The sequence below is a fragment of the Achroia grisella genome, unplaced genomic scaffold, assembly GCF_030625045.1.
Source record: "Achroia grisella isolate CSIRO2021 unplaced genomic scaffold, CSIRO_AGI_Agris_v1 utg1062, whole genome shotgun sequence".
In the NCBI taxonomy this organism is placed as follows: Eukaryota; Metazoa; Arthropoda; class Insecta; order Lepidoptera; family Pyralidae; genus Achroia; species Achroia grisella.
This window is the reverse complement of record NW_026712566.1, coordinates 1,047,385-1,073,790: the sequence shown is the minus strand read 5'-3', so window position 1 is coordinate 1,073,790 and position 26,406 is coordinate 1,047,385. Positions and strand designations below refer to the sequence as shown.

At 31.9% G+C, this 26,406-nt stretch overlaps 1 protein-coding gene across 1 annotated transcript; it reads left to right on the top strand.

Annotated features, from left to right (window-relative positions):
- Positions 1-1,474: 1,474 nt before the first annotated feature.
- On the top strand, positions 1,475-26,147 carry LOC131855380 (uncharacterized). Its single transcript, XM_059206650.1, has 6 exons — positions 1,475-1,993; positions 19,972-20,151; positions 20,915-21,036; positions 21,858-22,101; positions 23,024-23,286; positions 23,938-26,147. The coding sequence occupies exons 1-6, from the start codon at positions 1,849-1,851 to the stop codon at positions 26,053-26,055; spliced, it is 3,072 nt and encodes a 1,023-aa protein (XP_059062633.1). The 5' UTR covers positions 1,475-1,848; the 3' UTR covers positions 26,056-26,147.
- The last annotated feature ends 259 nt before the right edge of the window (positions 26,148-26,406 follow it).

Genomic DNA, 26,406 nt, shown 5'->3' with positions numbered 1-26,406 from the left:
ACTATTTTGGCTTATGCACTTAATTTTTAACATTATGCGTACCATCCCATTCAGCTAGCTACTTCAGTTGAGAAGAACTGACAAGAAACTCAACTGATACATTTTTTTATCTATAAAGTTTACTTATTTACTATAATATTTCAAGTATTTTTTTCCTATAAATATTGTTTCAAAATTATTTCAAAAACATTTGTTAACTATTTGTTCAACATATGTATATATAATATATATTTTGAAAGTAAATCGTCTTAATATTAAAGAAATATAAATAATTCGTCTACAGTTATATAAATATAATGAAAACTTTGTTATTTGTTCTACTGTGAAAATCGTATAAGCCTAGGTTTAAGATATACTAAAATAAAATACGTAGGTAGTAACAAAACACGATATTACGCAGAAAATTTAATTCAGATTAGTAAAGTAAACGCAGGTTATAAACATTATTTAAATACAGAGTGACTTACATTAATCGTAAATATTTCTTTTCTTTTTGTACATATTTGTCTTTTTTGGTTCATGTTTATTTTTATCGCAACTTTGAATTTCTTTTAATTATGTGCATTATATAAAACACATCATAGTTTATATATTTATACTATTTACTTCTATAAAACATACATAAAAATACTAACTAACATTATATAGAGTTAAGGTTTGTGAGATAATGAAGGTAGGTAATGTCTGGATCTATTAATCTGATTTTGAAAATTGTTTTAGAGTTCAGCAGCACATGTGACGGGAAAGGTATATAATATTACGCTGCTACCAATGGGAGCGGAGCTGATTTGAAAAATGTTGCAAATCGGGAAAAATGTGCCGCAGACAATGTCGCGCAAGTCAGCTAGTCTATTAATCAATTCCTAGATCCTGTAAGAGCAGCGTTCTTTTGTGTAATAGCATAATTTATATTAATTAAAGGTTTAAAATAAAAGACGCAAACTATTTATTTCCTCACAAAATCAAATAACCCTAATCGTAAAATTTATGAAATATTTTTTGTTTATATGAATGACAACAACATAGAACTAAAAGCAGTTCAAACAGATATTAAAATCTTTAATTACAATGGAAATGCTCTCTAGACATTTGAGTCGGCAACGCGATGAGCAAATCGCATACAACGATATCTACATATAATTACAAAGTAACACCAATATATAACAATTACGTCAAACTATAATGCTCTCCTTCGAAAAGAAACTCACGAAAATGACGTAACAAGAGGCGTTCATTATCAAAAGTGGAATCTTTGCTAATCCCCCGTCGTAAACGCGAATCTTTCACTTAAACTAGCGTTAATGGTTTGGCAGTCGACTCGCTCACACTCACTATGTCGCCAATAACCTTACATATTATCCTTTACGATGAGTTAATGCGTGTCTGTCAAATATTTAGAGCTTGCCGTATAAAAAAAGGACGTCGCGGCGGCCGGGCAGCGTTTCAAAGGCGCGCGCGCAGGGAAAATCATTCGATCGCATCAACGGCTCGAACCGAACGTACACTAATAGGGAAGTGTTGTAGACGTTTTTTTTTATACTATTTTTCTTTTAAGATGCAATCTCGCAGATTGTCTCCACTATTGTGGTAGTGTGTTTACCGGTTTTCATCCAAGATTATGAAATAATGTACGTTGGAAGAAATATTTTAAACGGTCACCGATTGTGTTTGAACCGATTCACGGACACCCAAGAAGTTCTAAGATTCCTAATGCTACAGTTGGTTGTGCCTAATTGGACGATATGGATCTCCAGAGTTTTGTGACGAGTAATAATTTATGACAAAAATTTAGACTGGACGGTGTTAATTTATTTTTATAAGCGGTGTTTACGAAGATAGCTAGTCAAGATGATGTCAAAAAAGCAGTTCACGTGCATGCTGACCCTGCATATTGTGTATTTGCTAGTGGGAGCGAGCATATTTTACCATATAGAGAGTCCTTTGGAAGCTCAACAAAGGGCCGAAGACAAACTGGAAAGACTTGAAATTCAAAGTAAGTCATTTGATCCTAACTACTTAGTTACATACTAGGTATGTTTCTAGATTGCGACCTTACGGATAAAATTAAGATTATTTATGTATTTTATTGAATATCCAACAATATCTATTCTATTTGACCTTATTTGTAATAAGCACTTGTGTTTATATACGGGCCGATATATGCAATTTTTCTACGTTAAATCGAAACTCTGCCGTAATTGGCCGCAGGTCCATATTCTTAGATGAAGACTATAATGTTTCATAATTTTCAATTACAAAATATTTTATCAATTTAAAGAAAGTATATTTTCTTTTCCTACGAATGAAAAATGACTAAATATAAATTTCCAAAATTACTGAATTTATATTAACTAAACATAACACAATTTTTAAAAATTTTGTTTAATTTAATAAATCAAAGTACAGGACTGAAAATATCATCGATGTCGTCATTTCAACCTAGATAAGTTGAAATTTAATTGTCGGTGCAATCTGAAGGATGCGTTACAACATTGAGTGAGTCGACACTCACTGCGATATATTTGTTTAAAAAAAATAACCTGAAATTAGTATTTTCGTCTAAAGTACAATTTGAGAACAGCCTATGTTGATGAATGTTTGAAACCTTAGCACTGTACCTATATTATTGAAAAAAAAAAAGGATTTTCATTATCAAAAACTCGATCGAATAAACATAAGTCAAAGTTTAAATACTTCTAAGAGCTATTAATCGTGTAAACTGTAACTTATTACATTAAAGATAGTTACTTTACTAGGTAAAAATAATTACACCAGTTTTATAAATATTTATCACTTTACACAACATAATTGTAGAAAACCATTATATTTTATTTAGAAAAAAAAAAATTATGTTACTTGCCATCATTACATAGTATAAAAAAAAATCGTTGTCGCTGTCTTTACGTCTGAATGTATGCTTATATCTTTAAAACTACGCAACGGATTTTGAAGCGGTTTTTAAATAGATAGAGTGATTCAAGAGGAAGGTTTATATATATGATAAATTTACACCCGGGCGAATCCAGGGCGAGTAGCTAGTATAATATATATTAAGCGAAATGATTTTCGTTAGCTTACAATGCAAGCTGTTTGGCGACGACGATTTGACTAGTTTAGATAATTTATAGAGATATATATGTTTTATTATTTATATCCCTATAAATTATCGAATACTGCCCCTTAAACCGATTAGCCTTGCCATCAGATAAGTGAATAAATGCAATGCATTACACTGTATGCATTCTGATACTACAGCCAATAGACTGGTATCTATCGATCCACTTGTCATAATCCATCGTCAACAGTTGCATTCTAGATATTTGTTTATCAATGACGATTTCAATATACCTACGTATTGTAAGATCTACAATAAACTGCATTCAGGGAAAAAATATCTTCGTCACGCCAGATTACTTACTTATTCTTATTCAATTAATCACTTACAATATTAAAGATTATTATCCAAATCAAAATTGTGTCAGTCTTTTTGTTATTCTTGTACAATAAAACAGCTGAACGGATTGTAATCGAACAGGGGCACAAGATATTGCCTTGCTTTCATTGGACGGGTTCGATTCCCCGCACCGTACTATCATTTGTGGATACAGACCGTTACAAATATACATGAGTATGTATGTATGTATATTTGTAAAGGTCTGGGTGTTTTCCATGTATCATATACATATAAATTTCCAAAAAAATATTCTAATTATATATATGTGGGATTATCGCGAGTGAGACTTGAAGAACAGTCTCATAATATTTAATTATTTATTAACATCTTAAAATTGTCTTTTATCGTCTTACGTCGTTCTGTCAACTCCTTTAATTCTTTTTTTTTAATAAAACTATAATAAAAATAAAACGCATAAATCCTCCTTCCACATATATACATATATATATAGATATCAGTTGTGAAGTACCCATAAGCTCTGCTTAGCTTGGGACTAGATGGATCTGTGTAAGTTATCCTGAGATATTATATTATATTACGATGACGAACATACGCTTATTTTTGTCTAAAAAAATCGGAGACATTGTTTATTTTATTCCTATATTAAGGTACATTTTACTTTGAGCTACAATTTATTAAAATACCGATGAAGTTTGTTGTCATTACAACAAAGACAATCATTATTATGAGAAAAAGGAAATAAAATCGTCATAAAAAAACAATAGTACTTTGCATAATAAATTACCCGCGTAATATGAAACAAAGTTATGTACTTCATACGTATTGGTAATTAATCCATAACTATATTATAAATGCTAAACCGTGTCTGTACATTTGTCTGTATATTTGTTGCTTTTCACGACAGAACGGTTGAACGGATCTTAAGTCGTAAAGACACTATATCAAATGTATGTAATCACGAATCTTGCCATTTTTATGGCATATTTAAACAATGGGTGTAATCTGAAATATACTGGAAATGTATAATATTTAATATAATGAAATATATGCACATATATCGATAACATAACTAGTGAGTTATTGAGTTCAATAAAATATATATATTTTATCCAAATATACATTTATATAAAAGATATTCTTGCTCCATTTTATTGCTGTTCTTATATTCAAAATTGGAGAAGCAGATTTATTTTTCTTTTATTTTGGTCAACAAACAGTGCGTACAATGTAATTTTATAAATTAACCATACAGTAGATATATTATATTCTTAGTGTATCGCCAACACCGTTAACAATTTTTTTTACAATATCACTAATTTACTAACTACTACTACTAATTTGCACTATTAATGATACAATTGGTAGGTAAAAATTTGAAGCAAAAATCAATTCAACAATTACAATATTTTTTTTAAAGTTGTGTGTATAGTGTTGTAATGAAGGGTATATATTTCCTATGACTCAAAGTGCCTACTCACAATTGGAAAATTTATGGATTAAAGGCCTAAAACGCAAAACAGTTATTGGTATTCATAATATAGTCTATGGATCATTGCATACGTGTCATGAATAGCGTAGTATAGAGATGAGGGTAATAGCACTACAATTCTTATACCACAAACCTCAAACAGGTTCAACCCTTCGTAATAAGTGAGTGGAATATAACAAATGACGATCAGCTTTAGATATATTTTTTTTCAATGATATGAAATCTACTTATTATATTAACATATCCATCTCTAAATTTTATAAAACAAAATTCGTAACGTCTCTATCTGTATATTTGCGATAATCTAAAAAACTAAGGTACTCATTTTCATGCAGTTTTCATACGTCAACGTAATTATTTATTTTGAAGGAGTAGGTGTATAATTCATTAAAGTGTTGTATAAATTAATTGAAATACCAGTGCAAAGCTGGGGCCTTAATAGATAATTAAGCTGGTAAATAATAAAATATGAGATTTTTTATGTCTTTTGCGGATACATATATGTACTGATAATAAACATTTTTTCTATTTATTTCGGATATGTATCCATATTATGTTAGTAAACAAGTTATAAACTATATTAGTAAATTACAATTTTATTCATTTAATTCCTATATTTATGTCTATATCTAACATTAAATGAAAATCCCGTGCATGAACAACTATTGGCATTTACGTTTGTCATTTAAATAATAGTTGAGTGAGTTGCTCAATAAATTTGATTTAACAGATGTTTTAAATTAATCTAAAAACTCCAGTATAAACATTGAAACCTTTTTGATAATTTTAAAAATTCACAATAATTTGCATTCCATTCTCATTCTCATAAAAGACCCATTGACTTTTTCTAAACGATGCTTAGGAATAGCAAGTTTATCTTTAAACCTAGTATTAATGTTATGAAAAATAAAACCGGATACAAACGATTGAAATATTCGCCATAATTACTTGGCTGACTATTAGTTACAAATCGCTCTTTCTATTGCACGCTTCATTTACCTGGTATACTATAAATATACCAACGATTGTATGTCTTACAATTTTCCGTAAGACTCGATAAAAAATCTTGAAACAATGTTCAGACAATCGAGATGTGTCTCATAGTTTGTGCTTGGCTGCAAATATTTATGTCACTTATAATGTAGATGTAAATCTAATGATTTCATCATATATATCGTATGCTATTCAATACTACGATGGTAGTAAACAAGCTATGGCCCACCTGATGGTAAACGGTTACCGTAGCCTATGGTTTGGCGTACTTTTAGATTGTTTTTTTTTTATTTCAGACACATTTCTTTGGATGTTATATTCCAGCCTTTCTATACTTTTATTTATAAATACAACTTAACTACTAACGGATACAAGAATATATATAAAATAGGGAATACATTTAATTTATTAATTGTTTATAATTGTTTTATGACTTTTTTGTTTCGTACATGTACATGTTTTCCTACTTACAATTAGGTACTTATTCTATTTTATATTTACTTTTAGATTATTAGATTATATTCTAAGTACTTATTTATCAACTCTTTCGATGTCTGGGTACAGTGGCGCAAAAAAAACAAGTAAAGGTGACCCCGTAATCATGTATACATAGGTAGGATATATTAATAAGAGAAAAAGGGCTCTCTCTATTACACGTATAAAAGTATCTACACATAATTACAGAGTAATAAGGAGCTGTCTTACAAGGAAAAACTTTCAGACAATATTTGGGTATCGGAGAAATACGTCAGGCGATTATCATTTTTGTATTAAATTTGTATATATGGAATATACAAATTGTTGATTGGATATACTAACAATTTCGAAATAATCACATTTTACGAAACATTTAAAAAGAAATAAACCGTCGCAAACATACACTGTCTACTAATGACATATAAACAAACACATCGTTATTGTGCATAATAAAATCTCGCACGTTTCAAGCAGTTTGATCTTACACGCCGAGTACAAGTTTGATAAAAATATTTATTTCAGTATTTTAATAAAAAAATTTATGACATTTTGGTCGTCGTACGATTAATTATTCTCGGTATTTTTATATTTTCACTGCTCTTTAACATACTTTTAATATTACTTAGTAATTTTAACCGGTAAATAACTAACCAATTTAATTGGTTTAAATAGAATTATTTACGAGAAATGCAAACTTTCCTTAAAACTATATGATTATCTATATGATTGAAGAATCGCATTAAAAACTAAAGTAATTTCAGAGTCATATGCAGGCTGACGTAAAACAGCTTGGCTATATTATAGCTATATATAAAAAGAATCAACATAATTATAAATATGTATCATATATAGATAATTAATAGGATAATTATATGTCTATAATTACAGTTATAATCTATACATATAAATAAAATTGGTGTGTCAGTTTGTAATATAGAAATAACCGTTTTTTACTACATGCATATGAATATAAATAAGGTGCATACACCAAAATGATATTTTTTTTAATTTTTGTCTGTCTGTCTATCGGTCTGTTTGTTCCGGCTAATCTCTGAAGTGGCTGGACCGATTTTGACGGGACTTTTATTGGCAAGTAGCTGATGTAATTAGGCAACTTTTATTTTTAAAAAATCTTTTAATTTAGAAAAATAAAGTTAAATTCCACGTGGACGAAGTCGCGGGAACAGCTAGTATATTATAAAAACGGAGTAATTTATATCGGAATTATTTGTTTTTACCTCATGTGCATTCTTCAATGCCTTTAGCTTTCCTGAGGCAAACAAGAAAATAATGTCAAGTGTTATTATAACAAAATACTTGTGAATCTACTTTTAATTGACTTTTGATAAGATTTTGTTATTTGATGAAGATCTTGTCTTAATGATTCATCATGCTGCTTGACATAATTGATGTTTGGAATAATTTTAATCACGTTAAGTCTAAGTTAGACAACGACTTTTCAGGAAGATATTTGCGTTTTTCTCCCACCTTACCTTATGGGAACTCTATTAGTACTACTTCAGGAGTCTCCAAACCACGTCCTGTGCACCAAATTAGGCTCTCCAGTGCCAATTTGGTCTGCGATATTAGTCTAGTGTCATCTTACGTTACACATTTTGCAACTAGTCTCTATAATTATAGTTAAGGGCAGAAAAAGTAAAACTGTTTCGGGCCTTGGAACATAATAGATAATGATTTATCTATTATGTTCCAGGGCAATAATGATTTATTGCCCTAAGACTTCAATGTTTGGAGACTTCTATTATACTTGATGGAAAGTGGTAACTATCTACTATTAGGGCATTGTTAGTAATGGGAACTGTTGACCCCATGCTATTGTACCATGTTTGGTAAAACCATCATGTTAAATTCCTGTTAAATTTGTCACGATGTACTAACTGACCTGGCCTCATGCTCACCTTATCATCCTCCATTAGTGCCAGTGTATACCGTCAGCGCATGCACGTGCACCATTCCATGTCACATTTTAAAAAAATACATCAAAATAAATACAAATTTATTGTGTTGTATTTATTATTAAAAACAACAAAGATTTACATTTACAATTATGTTACTGTATGCTAAAAAATAGCATAGCTAAATAAATTCATAGATGAACCTCTTATTATAAGCTTTACTAATAGGCTATGGCTAAGTTAGGGCTCCAGAACTGCCATATTCCGACTTTTGGCATTTATATAATTTAGAATTATGTTATTTGTGGGCATGAAATAAAAAACTATTAATTCTTGCATCCCCCATAACCCACAATTTAGTTGCTATAATCTCAATTACGTAGTAAAGCTCAGCTGGATCTCAATCCTTAAATCAAAAAGGCAAGAGAAACAATGTATGATATCAATAAACTTAAGAATTTGAAATAGAATTTTATCCCAAGCCATCTGGACAATGTGGCAACAATAGGTCAATATCCTTCTGACAAGGGGAAAGACCCATATCCAACTGTAGAACGGTATTTTACCATCACTAAAATGCCACAAAAAATTGAAATTGCCACAAATATAGATATGATTTCTTCTGCGAATTATCTAATTAGAAGATACACGGAACATGTTCAATTTAGATGCAGAAACAACGTCTATTGCACAGTAAGCATACATCATTAGAATGTTAGACATATAGACAATAATAGAAGGCACAAAATAGAAATATTGTAGAAATACTTGCGGGGAATTAAGGTCTATACACACATGACTGGCAAAGGAGCAGACATTCTAAGGAACTTTCTTCCGCATACACTTAGACTGTGGAATGAACTGCCATCCGAGGATTTCTTGAGAGACTACAGCATGGGGTTTTTCAAGAAGGATATAAGGGTCGACAACGCACACGTGACACCCGTGGTGTTTCAGGCGTCGATATGCTACGATAACTGTTTACCGTCAGATGGGCCGCATGCTTGTTTACTACCAACGTAAAATTGACTAAAATATCGTTATTTAATAATCTTAGTTCAACATATAAACGATCTATATCTATAAGTAATCTAGAAATAAGTGTTTCAAACTCTACTCTGTACCAACACTAATATAAGCGTACCTTTACCGTGTAACAAGAAATAGTACAAAAGATGCTCAATAGGTAATTAACGTTAATGAATGTGTAATTAAAGGCGACATTTGTTTACAAGCCTTGTACAGACAGAATCGTTATTTCGCAAACGTTTAGCCCATAATGTTTGAAACGAATTCTTATGTAGATGGCTACAAATAATACAAATATTTTAGTAGCGTGTTTCAGGAGTCATTTGCATGCATTGTGCAGTTACTATGGCAAAGTTCGACACCAAAATTGTTGTGTGTATTGATTTTACTCCTACCACCTATGATCCGATATCACTACTGACTTTAAAATAGTGATGATTTTAAGATAGTGAACCGTTTTACCATTGTACTTAAATAAGTTCGTACTTTACTAAAGTACGAACTAGAATGTAGCGATAACTGGGAGGACAATGGATTCTAAGCCCCTCTGACCGATATGCTGTTCAATTCAAACAGGGATCGAAATTACGACGGCCTGAGCCGAGGTTCAAACTTCTAACGGTGCGTCAGACTAAAGTCTTATCCGTCAGACAGGAGTTGGCCTTTTTCTACACAGATATTACAAAAAAGAAGATGAATGAGCCAGATATTTTTTTTTTATTTCAACTTAAAGTATCTAATATTTTTTTTACTATTGTGAATATTAATATTTTTTTATCTAATTACTAAAGAAAGATTTTCATTCAATTACGCTAGGATAAAATGTCATATACATAAAGCTCTCCCATCATGATTGTACATGTATGTATATATATCTCATATATACATATTTAGTATTCAATAGTATTCAATATAGAACAAACAATTAAATACCTAATAATAATAATAATACAATTATTAATATTAATACAAATCTACACGATATGTAGGAATTATTGCAATTAAACCAAATTTTCAATTTCTAAAAATATATATAACACTTCATGAAACATCAAATATATCCATTATATGTATACATATCCCATATCATACCCGTACCGTTAGTACCTACTAAAGCAGTGGTTCTCAATCTGTAGTCCGCAATGAATCCCAAATGATATACAAAATATGGTTCGGGAATGGTTCTTTATTTCTTTAAATAGCTGCCAGCAATACACGGGTGTACATGTTTTGTACATGTAAACCTTCCCCTTGAATCACTATCTACTGTTAAAAACTGCATTAAAATCTGTTGCGTAGTTTAAAAGATCTATGCGCACAAACAGCGAAAGCAACTTTTTATTATACTATTTAAAGATTCGATTTGATTACAATTTACTCATAAATAATTGAGAGTACAAGATTTGAAAATAAATTCATTAAAGTGACCAAAGCCAGACTTATGAATTATTCCTATTAAAAAAATTTTGTCACTTTTCATGTTATAATTTTTTATCATTATCTCTACCAGTTCGTAGATAGATAGATAGAAAAAAACTGTTGTGAAACGTTTCTTTTTTATTTTCTTAGTTACGCCCTTATTATCCATAGACTGGAGGTCCATGTTCTTTTATGTGTTTTATTTATTTTATCTATTCTTTTTTTTAATATGAAACTTTACTGGTACATTTATGTTATTATTATTCGTATCTAGTGAATTTAGTTTGAGAACCACTGGCCTACAGGACGGTATTAATATTACACATATTACCGCAATCTGAAACAATGATTTTACCACATTCCGGCGTAGATTGTGACGTACAAACATACAATTTGCTACTGTAGTTGAACAATAAGGAAAACGAAGTAAGGGTGATACAGGACTAATGGAGTATCCGAATGATGAATGTTTTTGAGTGTGTATTATAATAATTTATTGCGGTTTTATTTTTCCTGATTGCAAATTCCGCGTTTTGGTTTTCGTGAAACATCACATAGTGCATCAACTGGGGTAACCGTACCAATAAAATTGATGGCCTCGGTGGTTAATCATACCTATGAATGCAAATATTTGCACCGTGCGAGGAATCGAACCTGCGACCATCGGAAGTAATATAAAGCAGTGTGCTAAACCGCTAGACCGTCGAGGACGTCAATATCTCTTACCGATCGCGGGTTCGATTCGCAGGTTATAAACATTTGTATTCATCAGTATGTTTGTTTGTATGGGTCTGGATGTTTTCTGTGTACATTATTATGTATTTACAAAAAAATATTATGTATAATAATATATATACTAATACTATCAGTTGTCTAATATCTATAACATATAATTAGCTTGGGACTAAATGACGTTCCGAGTGTATGTAAATGACGTTCCGAGTAGAATAATAACGTTCTAAAAACAATATAATCGGCTAACTAGTAGAGACTAACTAGATTGCCTTATATTCCCAAGTCGGTCATGAGCGAGGTACTCTGCCAAGTAAACACATAACATCGGCTGTCACACTCGTGTAATGCTGTTTTATCTAGGTTTCATCTATACATATAAATAAAATTGGAGTGTCTGTTTGTAATATTCAAATAACCGTTTTTTACTACATGCATATGAATATAAATACGGTACATACACCAAAATAACATTTTTTTATATTTTTTGTCTGTCTGTCCATCTGTCTGTTTGTTCCGGCTAATCTCTGAAATGGCTGGATCGATTTTAACGGGACCTTTATTGGCAGGTAGCTAATGTAATAAGGTGTAACTAAGGCAACTTTTATTTAAAAAAAAAAACTTTAAATTTTAGAAAAATAAAGGAAAATCCACGCGGACGAAGCCGCAGGTACAGCTAGTCTACAGTATATTTATGGTTGCACCGATATCATAGAATCTCTTTCGTAATGTGCATATCAGTACGAATATCCTATATTATGTACGGTACAAACATTTATTGTATCCATGAGTGTGATTTTTTGTATCGGTCTGGATGTTTTCAATGTATAATATGTATGTATTAACAAAAAAAATTAACTATGTATTTATATCAGTTGTCTAGTACATGGGTACTAGAATGGTGTAATGGAATAAAAAGTTATGCCTACATTTGGGTTAGATGGGGCTTTTTTTTTCGGACTACTCTAATGCTATTGGCCGCAGCTGGCCTTTACAGCTTCATAGAACGTTAGGGGGCGGGTGCAGATGGCACTCCAAACCCGCGGAATGACTTATGGAGCGGCTGAAGGCCAACTCTTGCCTGACGGATACGACTTTAGTCTGAGGGCACCACTAGGGGTTCGAACCTCGGCTCAGGCCGTCGTAATTTCGATCCCCGTTTGAATTGGACGGGGGATCGATCGGAGGGGTAGATGGGGCTGTGTGAATTGTCCTCACATATTATTATTATTATATATTTATTTAGGTACACAATATTTAGACAGTATTTATAATATAACTATATGTATACTCTATTTATAGGTATAACACGCTATAAATAATAAAAATGTATTATTTTAATTATCTTATAAATGCGAAAGTTTCTAAGTACAGATGGATAGATGGATGGATGTTTGTTACTCTTTCACGCAAAAACTACTGAACGGATTTTGATTAGACATTACAGTAATATAGCTTATACAGACATATACATAGGCTATAAATTTTATGCGGTTGAAACCGCAGGCACAGCTAGTATTTATAGTACGAACTGTCGTCGTTAAACTTTAATGAAATCAATAGATAATTGTCGATAAATCGACTATTAAAAAGTTATGTCATAGACATAATGTATAAATTAATGTCATATATTTAAGTTATACAATCTTGGCATCTTTTAGTCTATGATTTAGTTATTGACAATTATGTTTTCTTTTTTTTACTTAATACTAATGATATCCTTGGACAATACACAAAACGCCATCTAATGCCATGCTAAGCAGAACTTGTGTTATGGTTACTAGATATCTGTTATAAATACTTAGATACATTTTTTTATGAATAAATAATATACATAGAAAATACCCAGACCGATACAAACAATCATACTCATGAATACATATGTTTTGTATCATGCAAGGAAACTTCCGTCCATCGGACGTAAAGCGGTGCGTTAAACTGCTAGACCACCGAGTCTATCATACAGGTACCAATTTTTTTATGGTTTTTAAAGAAATAAGAGACACACCGCTTTACATTCGATGGTCGCGGGTTCGATTCCTTGCACGGTACAAGCATTTGTATTCATAAGTATCATTATTTATATCGGTCTGAGTGTTTTCTAATTTCCCATGACCTAAGCTCGGCTTACTTTGGAACTAGGTGACATTGTGTGAATTGCCCCGGGGGTTGTTATTATTATTATTATTAATCCTACTTTTGTCTTAATTACACGTAAGTATTATATATATTATTATGTTTTTTTCTGTCGTTGTGATTCATTAATTATAATTTTGTTTTAATTACCCGTAAGTGTTTATTTTTATTTTCTTTTTGTGTTATTGTAATTTATTATTTTTATTTTGTGAAACAACATAACAAAATTTTTTTTTTATATATTTAGTTTCCTCTATATTAACACTTTATTATTACGTTCACACTGACCGTAACTAAGTACTTTTAGCGTTGTAGGAAAATAAATTATCCTTTGGCCTCAAGATATGTATCTGGTGAAAAAATAAAAACATCACATTTGTACCTGGTTAGCATTGTACATTATATTATTTAAATTTTTGTTGTTACGTGATATAACAATATATAATGTCATTAGCTTTTGCTCTCTTGTAATTATCACTTCCTTTTATAATTTCACTTCCTTTATTCCAAGTACAGTTATCTTAACCCTTCCGATCGATCGCCCGTACAAATCAAACGGGGATCGAAATTAAGACTGTTTGAGCCCCTAGCCCTCAGTCAGGCGGGAATTGGCTTCCAACTGCTCTATGAGTCCTTGCGCGTGTTTGGTGTGCCATCTGCCCTCGCCCCTATCCTCCGATTAAGCTGTAAAGACTAGCTGCAGCAAACAGCATTAGAGTAGTCCGAAAAAAAATTAAAAGTTATAAATAGTACTAAACGTGAAAACAATTTAATAAACACTTTATAAATAATTAAAAAGTAATCAAATAATAAATCAAGTAATCTAACTTACTTTATTTTTTCTGTAAAAAAAATATGATTAAATAAGGATTTTAATAGATATAAACAAACATATATACTTAGAAAAGTTATAAGAGATAGGAAAATAGTAATAGGATTTCCAACTTTTACTTAGTAGTAAATTGTTTTTATATTCGCATTTGATAATTTTTTTCTAAGTTAATTCTTTACTTATAAATTTTATTATTTTTAATATATTATTCATTTCATTTTTTTTCTACTTATTCGAGATTTGTAAGTACAATTCTAAAATATATAGAAAACAAAAGAAACTACTGAAATAAAATTTACGGAAATATAAAAAACGATTAGGATTGCTTGTGTGACAGAGATCTGACCATTTACCATTATATTTTTACCTTTGTCTTAAATATGTGTTGATGTCTACCGGAAAACTTTGATTACCGGCACGGAGGCGCCTCTACGAGGCCTGTACTCCATAAAATATTAATGGCCATTTATTTATAAACTTATCTTCTTCGTTTCTACGCATTACTATTTCAAGTTGTATTGCTTCTATTGTCTGAACATAATTTTAAACCTCAAAATTAATTTAGCGGTTTTCGCACACCGCCTTACTTCCATCAGTCGCAGATTCGATTCCTCGCACGGTATCATTGTTTGTATTGATCTGGATGTTTTCCATGTCTATATTTACAAAAAAAATTATCTATATGTTTATATCACTTGTTTATAATTATTCATAAAAAAGCTCCGCTTAACGTGAGGCTGGATGTTTGCTCGCTGTATGAATTTTCATTGAGATCTATTAAGCCGAATAGGTTACAAACAGACAGTCAGATTTCCTATATTAATACTTATTTCCTTTTTAGTCAGGTATTAATTTTGTTATTATAAAAACGCATTAGTGGAACTAAATGTTAAATTAATAACACCTTCCGGCTCCTGTAATTATTGTCCCCTTTGCATTCATATATTGCTTTAGGAAGACGACACCAGGAAAACATGATGATGAGGTCAGTCAAGTTAATATATGCTGATCATGTGGCGTGAATGTTATGATAAATATATAGAAAATGCTTTTCCTCGTCATCACTTTGATGTCTCACATCATTCTATTGAACTAAACTATATTTTCTTTCTCTTCCACAGCCACAACGGTAGATATATAACAGACAAGCATATAGTCTGTCTAATCGTAAACAATTACTATAGGATGTTATTAACAACAAAAATACATATGCCAAATTATTATAATCATACGTGAAGTAAAAACTTTGCACCCCTTTTTACACAAATTGCGCGGTCGGAGTGTGAATTTTCGCTTATAGTTTATGTGTTAATGAGTATTTTTTATTTTAATTATACTTAAACAAAACATTATATTAATAAAAAATTACTACATATTACACACACTACCATTTGTTACACACACTATCTTTTGTTTAATTTTTATTATGGTCGAATGTCGACCACTGGGAAACTACTACCACCTGTAGAAATAGAACTTTGAAACTTCTTAAAAATTTTAACGAATTAACTTATGTCAACCTCTAAGCTTTTTGACGAACTAAAACCTTGAAGACGGCGAGTCCAAAACCCAAGTCTTAGGTAGGAATGTACCATGCAGTAGACAGGAAGATAACCTGTTTTTTAGGTTATGTTGGTCAAATTAATATAGCTGGTATAGCGGTTTACAGGTAATCTAACGTTCTGACGGTAGAGTGTTCTATCACTTTGTGTTCACCAATATTGTTTAGTCTGTATGTTTATCTACATTACGTATCAATAAAACTATCTAATTATTTCTATCAGATGTTTACAACAAAAATTCGTACTAAAATACGTTTCAAACAATATTATTGACAGGTATTAGGAGATAATTATAATATATCACTTCTATTTTATAACTCATGGGAACTACTTACAAAATTTCATTTCAAGTTTTGTAGATAACATGTGACATGTTCCAATGTAGGTACAAAAGAATTTCTTGACAACATTTCAGTGTTATTTACTCCCAATATATTTATGTAAATGCAAAAATTCTTAGATGTATTAAGCCCATGGAAATTTTTATACAAATACAAATGAACTGTGTACAATAACATTGGGGACATATCAGAGATATTTCCTCATCAGTAAACATCGACCGACCTCCGCAAACTTGGAGTCGTGATTTCTGAATTAGTCTTTAATTAGAGTTGTCACCAGACTACTGGCGGCTACTAAAAATACTTGCCACAATCTTGTATAAATATTCCTATATAATAAAACGTCTAGGACACAACACAAATTATGATAATTTGATATTGGTATGGGAATAATACATGTAACAAAGTCTGACCATGAGAACCATGAGTTTAAGAAAAAACGTGATATTCTAAGTAAAATATTAAAAAAAAATTTTTGTAAAAGAAAAAATGAGGCATTTTGTATGGCTTATATTTTAATATATTTTTCTTTATATAAAATAAGGACATTAAAATGAGGCATTTTGTATGGCTGTGGTTGCAGGTTTATCCATATTCAATTGTAACAGTTTAATTATTCTGTTATGTATACTACTCGTAATTGAATCATGTGTGAATTCTTATTTATCTAACATTATCTATCTACCTACTCGTATCTATCTATCTAAATATGTCTTTAGATATCGACGTCACTGCAATCTATCACTAAACTATTAACAGCCTATTAATGGTATACATATCTCCTACATGGATACATATGGGTTAGAACCATGATCTTGACAGTGACTTCGGCCTTCGACGACAATGGTTTGATTCAATTGCATGTAACTTGGTTTTATGTTCGTTTAATGGTAATCTAGCTACAATACCTGCCGCTCCTCCTTTTGAAGCATGATTATAAAATACATGAATGGTTGGGGTTTAGTATTAAAACCGCTAATGGCTTCCGTGCCCACAATGTTATTGTCCAATCAATTATAAAAATATTATAACAGTTTTCAATAATAAAAACTTGTCTCCATTTGAATTATAACAACCTGACCTATAAACTAATAGTGGGCTAATTTAAATCGCTGAAGTACTAAGTCGATCGTAGATCTACTAAAAAGGATAATTTATTCTCAAATATAACCGTTCCAGGAAGCACCTCTAAATCAGCGTCTTGAAATTAAAATAAATTGATGCAATAATTAATCATTGAGGACTTGATAAAAACATTTACCAACCATATTTATTTAACTCGTTGATAAATAGCTGTCAGAAAACCAAATCTGAGGCAGATTGGCAAAAATGACTCCTTTTCTGTTACTCGTACTCGTCTCGTAACTCGTCGTTTAAACTCGTATTTAGAGAATCACGAATTGACTTTTTTGTACTGAAGTGATCTGTTTTATTAGAGCAACACCGTATAATTGGTCACAAAAAGCAGTTAATCTGTGTTCAATCACGCGTAAAATTGACCCCTGTAAAAACATACCGATTGAGCCATCATTTTAATTAAGGCACTCTACATTTCATTTTTTATCGTTACTATATACTTTTAATATTGATATTGTCTCTACTATGAGCTATTATGTACCTACCACTACGTTTTTTTCATATACCTTAATTTTCATGAACGAGATATTTATTATGCTATTGTAACAACAATTGTAAATTTGACAGCGTTGGTGGTGTAGTGGATTAGCACACCGCTTTACTATCCGATGGTCGCGGGTTCGATTCCTCGCACGGTACATACATTTGTATTCATGAGTATGATTGTTTGTATCGGTCTGGGTGTATTCTATGTTATTTACAAAAAAAATGTATCCATGTATTTATATCAGTTGTCTAGTGGGTACTAGACAACTGATATATGGGTAGCTTCTGTTATGGGTATAACAGAAGCTCTGCTTAGCTTGGAACTAGATGGCGCTGTGTCAATTGTCCTGAGACATTATTATTATTATTATTTCTAAACTTAAAAAAAATATATTATTATTATTATTTTTAATTTTTTAATAGTTCCTGATATTACGTTTGTATACATTATATTTAAACTTACAAATAAATACTAAAATATTTATATTCCTTGTAAGAGTCTGGAGTCTGAACTAAATGGAAACCTGTATACAGATCTCCAGGATCTCTTCGGCACCTTACTGTATATACATCTTAAAAAAAATTACAGAAATGTTTTGTGAAGTATAGTTAAGTATACAATTTTTAGTCTGCAGTGTGGAGTATATAATAGTTTAAATGTATGCATGAAACCCCTCTGTATGTGAATGTGTGTATATAAAAAATGATTAGTGAAATATTTAATAATATTATCATTGTAAATATCTCTTTATATAATGTGTACAATTATAGGCAAACCTGAGAAAACTTTCATACAGCAATTATTATTCTTCACTCAACACTACAAAAAAAAAAGAATTACACCAATAGTTGCAATTGTTCTGAAGTGATTTTCATATGAATAAAAAACACTTCCGATCTATATTATTCATTATTCAAGACGTGAATATAGTTCCTTTTTCGAAAATAGTGATAATACAGTAGTGTTTATATATGGGCCTGGAGCGTCAATTCAATCAAATTTGTCTTTATTAGCAATGTTTCTAATTATCTTAACGATTTTCTTTTACATAGTAATATCATGCTATTAAATTAATTTATTATGGTACATTTAATGATGTTTTACATTGTGCCCGTCATACCCATTATTAGTTTTAACCGTCTCGTCAATTCTAATAATAAAAACACAAGTCACGAATAATACAGAGTAATAAAGGTTTCAGTGTATGTGAGTACAATGTTTACTGAAATCATTAACTTATTGTTACATTAAATACCAATAGACACTAATTAGGAATAATTGAGGTAACTGCGATAATGCTAAGTATGAAAATAATAATAATATACCTGGACAAATCACATAACGCCATCTAATGCCAAGCTAAGCAGAACTAGTATTATGAATACTAGACAAATAATATAAAAATGTATCTGAGCTATCTGTATATGAAAGTAACATCTATGAGAAAACTATTATTGGAGGATTTTATCAATGTAAAGTTGTTATAATCTTTGTCTGTTTATATAAATAAATTTCACAAACGGCTTAACCAATTTGGGTACGGCTTGCCCAAATTATTGTCGTAAACTTTTCTTGAAATTTAATTCTTGTTTATTCCAATCGGTACGGAAAATTTTTTATTCCAAATATCATGGTTAAAAAGTCGCGGACTCAGCTAGTAACTATGTTACATTATTCACCTCCACCACCTTAAGAGTATATTTTATTTACTAGTTATTTATGTACTACTAGCTGACCCGTGCAACTTTCATCTGCGTCATATTTTCCCGTTTTACAATATTTTCAGTGACTCCTATTGGTCATAGCGTGATTTTATATAGCATAAGACACTCACAAATAACATGGCTTCCTATCCGTAAGAATTTTCACAATCGGTATAGTAAATCCAGAGATTACCCCCTACACACTCACAAATTTTACCTCTATAGAATATTAATATGGAAAAGATATATAAATATGACAATTTAAGTATACGCACTTAAAATATTTTTCTCATCCAATTTTAGATCTCCTCTACGAGAATTATGTTCCTAATGATCCTGAGAAGCAGACCAGCATTCTCAATAAGCTGTCTGTGTACTGCGGTAAACCAATGTACAACTCCACAGCAGAGGAAGATGAGCCTCCCGTCAAATGGGACTTTTATCATTCCTTCTTTTTCTCATATACCGTCGTCAGTACAATCGGTAAGAGTTCCAAATATACAGATATATATGTATACTAAAGATAATATATACATACCTCACCAACATCATCATCATCTGTTTCTCCCTTATCTCATTTATTGGGGTTGGCGTAATATGTTTTTCTCTTCCATTCATCCCTGTTCGCCGACATCTCGTTTTATTATTTACTCCTTTTTCCTCCCGTATTTACTCCTTTTCTTACCATATCATCTTTCACACAGTCTATCCATCTCTTTTTAGGCCCTTCTCTGCCCTTATAACCATGCACATTCATATGAAACAAATTCCTTAAAATAATGTTTATTCCTGCGCATTACATGCCCATATAATATATACCAATAAAAAAAATATAACGCTAGCTTGACTTGAAGATATATAGAAGAAGGTTGGGGTACTTGGAACTTAACAGGACTTAGAGTTTTTGTTTGTTCACTTTTCTAACTCCGTGTTTAACTTTGTGTTTAGATAACGTTATAAATTTAAACATATAGATAAATTAAAAAACACGTATCTCTAGAATAAAGATTTTCATAATTATAGAGATACTATATTTTTTAATCATATATCTCGGTTAAGCTTGTTTTAATTAAATATAATGCTACAGTCAAGTTAAATTATTATTGACAGAATGCAATACAGACTTCTCTTCATTAAATAGACACTTGGCGCTCTCACTATAATCCTGAATTGCTACGTATAATCAGCTGTTTTTCTATATCTATATTTACATATATATTAAAATTATTTTATTGATATATTTCAGGTTACGGTAATTTGGCCCCAACCACTCATCTATCAAGGATTCTTATGATATTCTATGCTTTGTTCGGTATTCCTATCAATGGTATTCTTCTTGCAAACCTTGGTGAATACTTTGGATTACAGGTAAGATTAATTACATATTTTTGGTATTTATATATTGACGGACACGGCCTAGCGGTTTAGCACCACCATTTCCGATGGTGTTCGATTCCTCGAACAGTATACATGTTCATGAGTGAGTCTCAACTCGAGACTCAACGTGAGAGTGAACTCAAATATTTCTATGAGTCATTTAGTAACCATATTACAAAGTCTGCTTAGCTTGGGTCTATACGGCGCTGTGAGAATTGCCCAGAGATATTATTATAATCTTTTATACAACTGGAATGGTAAATAAGCGAATGGCCTACCTGATGGAAAGTGGTAACCGTCCCCTACAGATATGAACATTACCGTGGGTATAAAAAAATATTGACGCAGGTTGTAGTTTTGAATTGACTACCATATCTCACCCATCATTCCTTCCTAAAATATTTAATATACCACTAATGTCACCTTTTTATTACCAGGATATCATAAGCAGTCTAGAGGAACAAAGCATGTCACAGTAGTGTAAATAATGGAAAATTTAAAATAAAACACTGTGGGTACTAAGTTTAGGCATCCTGATGTTAGTAGTCTAATGTTCATATGAGAAGCACCCTGTATTATTTATATAATTTATAGGAACATCCAAGTTGCAATCTTAGTGTTCCAAATTTTTAACGCAATAAAGTTATTGTTAACGCCTCCTATCGCACCAATTTGAATTATCTCTTAGTTAGAAAGGACCAGTAATAGAGTATGTATATTAATTAATGTATTAACTATTGTATACAGATTTTCTATTATTTTGATTTCATATATATTAATAATTTATACCAAAATTACCTTTCATTTTGTAGTTAATATCCGTTTATCGCAAATATAAACGGCGAAATGTACGGCGGGCCGATAACCTGAGCTATTGCTTCAACAACCTGGGCATGTTGGGTCAAATATTCCTATACCTGGTGCCTGGTTTCCTGTTCTTCATCTTCTTGCCTGCATGCTTGTTTGTGGTGTTCGAAGACGGATGGGATTACGTAGCGGCTGTTTATTACGCGTTTGTCACGCTGACCACAATTGGATTTGGTGACTTAGTTGCAGGTAGTTTATCTTTTGTAAATAACGGGAATATAATGTTTAATTTTTAGTTAGGTTAATCATTTTGGGTGTATTTCCTTTTTATGTGTTTTGTAGATTATTTATTATTAGAGCTATGCTTGGAGTTTCTCTGAGGGATCAAATCCGAAACGAAGTAATTCGCCAGAGAACTAAGGTCACCGACATAGCTCTTCGTATTTGCAAGTTGAAGTGGCAGTGGGCTGGTCATATCTGTCGCAGAACCGATGCTCGCTGGAGTAGACGTGTTCTAGAGTGGAGACCGCGTATTGGCAAACGTAGTAGTAGGACGCCCCGCAGCTAGGTGGAGCCACGATATACGAAGGGTTGCGGGTAGTAACTGGATGAGAAGAGCTGAAGATCGTGCCCAGTGCCGTGCCTTGGGAGAGGCCTATGTCCAGCAGTGGACTGCAGTCGGCTGATGATGATGATGATGATTGTATTTATACATAATTGTTAAATGGAAAAATATCATTTATCTGTAAAGGAATGAATAAGATAGTTCAAAACACAGCATGTATTTATGTGTTGGGTTTTTTTTACTAAAATTGATTGGATTCGAATGTTTTAGGATTAATTTAAAATTATATAATTATAATGTTAGTTTTTTGATCTGTGATAATTTGGTACCTATTTTTTAATATTTAGGGATAGAAAAGGTCCTTTAAAAGAGCAAAGTCAAATACATCAAGATGAGAGTCGAAAACTTTAGAGTTATTTACTTTATAACTACATCGGAGGTTTTAGCTAATTTTTAGGACATATTCCAGGAGTGTTCTTAAAAACCGCGCCTAGCAACCGGATCATAGAGAGCTCATACCAACACAATCTATATATAAAAACATTCTCATAATAAATATGTGATATAAAACTATATACTTATATGTATTGTTTCCTGTCTTTCCAGGAACGGTCAACAACGGGTTTCAGTATGGCCAATTCATTGCGTATGAAATTTTTCTTATCATCTGGATAACCTTTGGCCTTGGATATATTGTGATGCTGCTTGGCTTTATAACCAGTGGAATGAGATCTGAACGCGTGCATAAACTTGAACAGAAATTCGCTACGCAGTTTAAAACTACTCAAAATAAAATTCTACAAGGATTCACAAGAGACATTGCCGTCATTAGAAAGATCATTAATGAAGCTAATTTGATAAAGTTGAAGGTAACCATTATTATTATATATAGGTAAAACATTTATAAAGAATGCATAATTAATCAAAAACGTTATATATGTTGTTATCTTCCAAGGACTGAGAATATGTATTCGCTTATAAAAATACTAGCTTTTGCCCGCGGCTTCGCTCACGTTAATTTATCCCCTTAAGGGTGCAATTTATCAAAATCCTTTCTTAGGGGATGCCTACGTCATAGTAGCTTTACGCATGTAAAGGCTCAGCCAGATCGGTTTAAAATTGACAGTTTCATACAAACTTTCATCCCTTATTTTATCCCCTTGCGGGTAGAATTAATCAAAATTCATCTTAGCGGATGCCTTAATATCTACCTGCATGCCAAATTTCAGCACGATCCGTCCAGTGGTTTGGGCTGTGCGTAGATAGATCACTACGTCAGTCACCTTTGAGTTATATATATTTAGATTAATAAAATACAATAAACCAAGTTTCATTGCATTTATATATTCTTGGTCATAACCAAGAATATATAAATGCAATGAAACTTGGTTTTATAGTAGTACTTATTCCATTTTTTTTATGTTACGCTATTCTTGTCCATGCCCTTTTTTGCATTTTATTATTGTATTTACTCTATTTCTTTCCAAATAATATTTAATGTATTTTATTATTATTTGCAGCCTGTTTATGTGGATGAATCACCGCGTTTTTATAGAAGCAACAGTTGTCCCAACTTCACTTTCGACGTAGAACCACGATTCCCTATTGTCAAGAGAAAACGAGCCAATTCAGAAAATATACAACTTACAGCCAGAGACATGCTTCGTATACAATCGGACACAGATTTACTTGGCATAGATAAAGATAAAACATTTACTGCCTCAGCCATTGTTAAACCTGCAGAATTACTAGCCAGAGTTGTTAATGTATTGGGTGGATTTGAACAACCCCAAGGAAATAAAGGAGTACACATGTTTAATGACGAACATATTTTAGCAAGTGAAAAACCACCACTTTTTTCCATTGGTCAAAATATAATAACAAATTCACCTAAAAGAACTAGGGCATTAAGTATTGCAGTGCCCAATCATAGAAAAGGGTCGATTACAAAACTAGATCACGATTATACCTGGTCTAATGGCGATTCAGCAGAAAAGTTTAGGAAAGAAGCAAACATAAGAAGTGGTAAATTATCATTACCGTCAAGTATTACACCAGCTGCTGTTGAAGAGTCACCGCCTAGAAATTTTCTTCAAAGGATTTTTAGGAAATCAAGCTCTACAGAAACTCCAGCAGAATATCTCAAGAATACGATGAAAGGTAGATTAAGTAATGCTCAAAGAGGAAGTGACGAGACTTCTAAAGATAGACGTGGTAGCATTTTTTCAAATTTCTTTCATGGCGGAGACGACAATAAAGGAAATAACGAAGCAGATGCTTATAAAGAAAAAACAAAACGAGGGCGTCATAGCATATTTCCAACATTTGATTTCTCTGAAGATGATGATGCAGCAACTATTAAAGCATATCAACAAAAAACTAAGCGTCATAGTATATTCCCAACCTTTGATTTTAGCGACGATGATGATGACCATCTTGCACAAAAGTATAAAGAAAAGACAAAGACTGGTAGACACAGTATTTTTCCTACTTTTGATTTTAGTGATACAGAAGATACAGCAGCGCGTGATTATAAAGAAAAAACTAAACGTGGTAGACATAGCATTTTTCCTACTTTCGACTTCAGTGATCCTGCAAGCAATGATGATGATGATACAATAGATGAAGAAGAAGTACGGAAATATCAAAATCGGACGACAAAAGGTCGACTTAGTCTATTTCCAACATTCGGAAGGTCTAAAAAGCATGATGATGATGCAATGCCAGAAAGTTCGGATGAACTCGTGGATTATAAGAATAAAACACGTCGTGGACGTGTAAGTTTATTTCCTACATTTGGTAAAGACCGAAAAACAAGTACTCCCGAAGAAAGCTCTAATGACCTTGAAGCAAGTATAAAACAATATCAAAAACAAACAAAACGCGGCCGCAATAGTTTATTTGCCGGAGATATTGAAGACTATCGAAACTCCACTCAGGAAGGACGTAACAGCTTGTTCTCCAGTGAATTAGAAAATTACAGAAATAAAACTAAACGTGGTCGTCCCAGTCTGTTTGATCCTAACGTAAATATATCAAATCTTCCTGAGTCTGAACAGGTTGAGGTATTAGAAAATACTAGTGTAGCAGATTTACTTCGAGCATTAGCCACTATAGAAACAGCACGTGAAGATTCTGACTCAACTAGTCCAGCAGGGCTGTTAGATTTAATCAGTGAATCAGCCGCCACTCCTACTAGAAGACGTGGTTCACTTAGGCCTGATTTTACCTTGCCTACAGTTCCTAATAAAGAAGAGACTGAGGAAGCCGCGGGACCTCGACGTAGACGAGTATCTGCTAGATTAGCAGCGCCTCATTTTACACCAACATTAGCAACAGTCGTTGCTGGCGCTGAGTTACAATTGACAGCAGCCGCCGCACGAGAAAATCGTATGTCCATGTTGACGCAGCCGCCTCCCCCTTATTCTGAATCAGAGGCATCTACTGAAGAAGGCTCACAAAAACCTAGAGTTAGAAGATATTCTCCAGCGCCTGCAGATGCAGGAAGATCGACTGCCCCTGTGCAGAGACTGTATACACGCATGCGCAATCAAAATGCAAATGCAGAAGATGGAGACCCTACACGTTCTAACTTAACTGATGTAGTAATAGACAATAACTTAAAAGACAATACGTAACCTCAAACCCATTATTAGTACAATTTAGTTGTAAGTATTTAAATACATAACTTATATTTAATGTAATAGTATTATTATACTATAAATTATAAACCGTCCATACAACAATATTACTTTTATTTTCCTTATCTTAATTTTTTATGGACACGAGATATGTACATAGACATAAAGAAAAAATACTACTATAAATATTTAGATAAAATTAATACATGGCATAATACTCAAAACGATGCCGAATTGATGCAATCCTGTTACAGTATGTATATAGTCCTATTTTAATCATTAGTTATGTTGTGTAACTACACACATATGTCGACTGTGAAAACACAAAAGTAATCTCATTATTCAGGA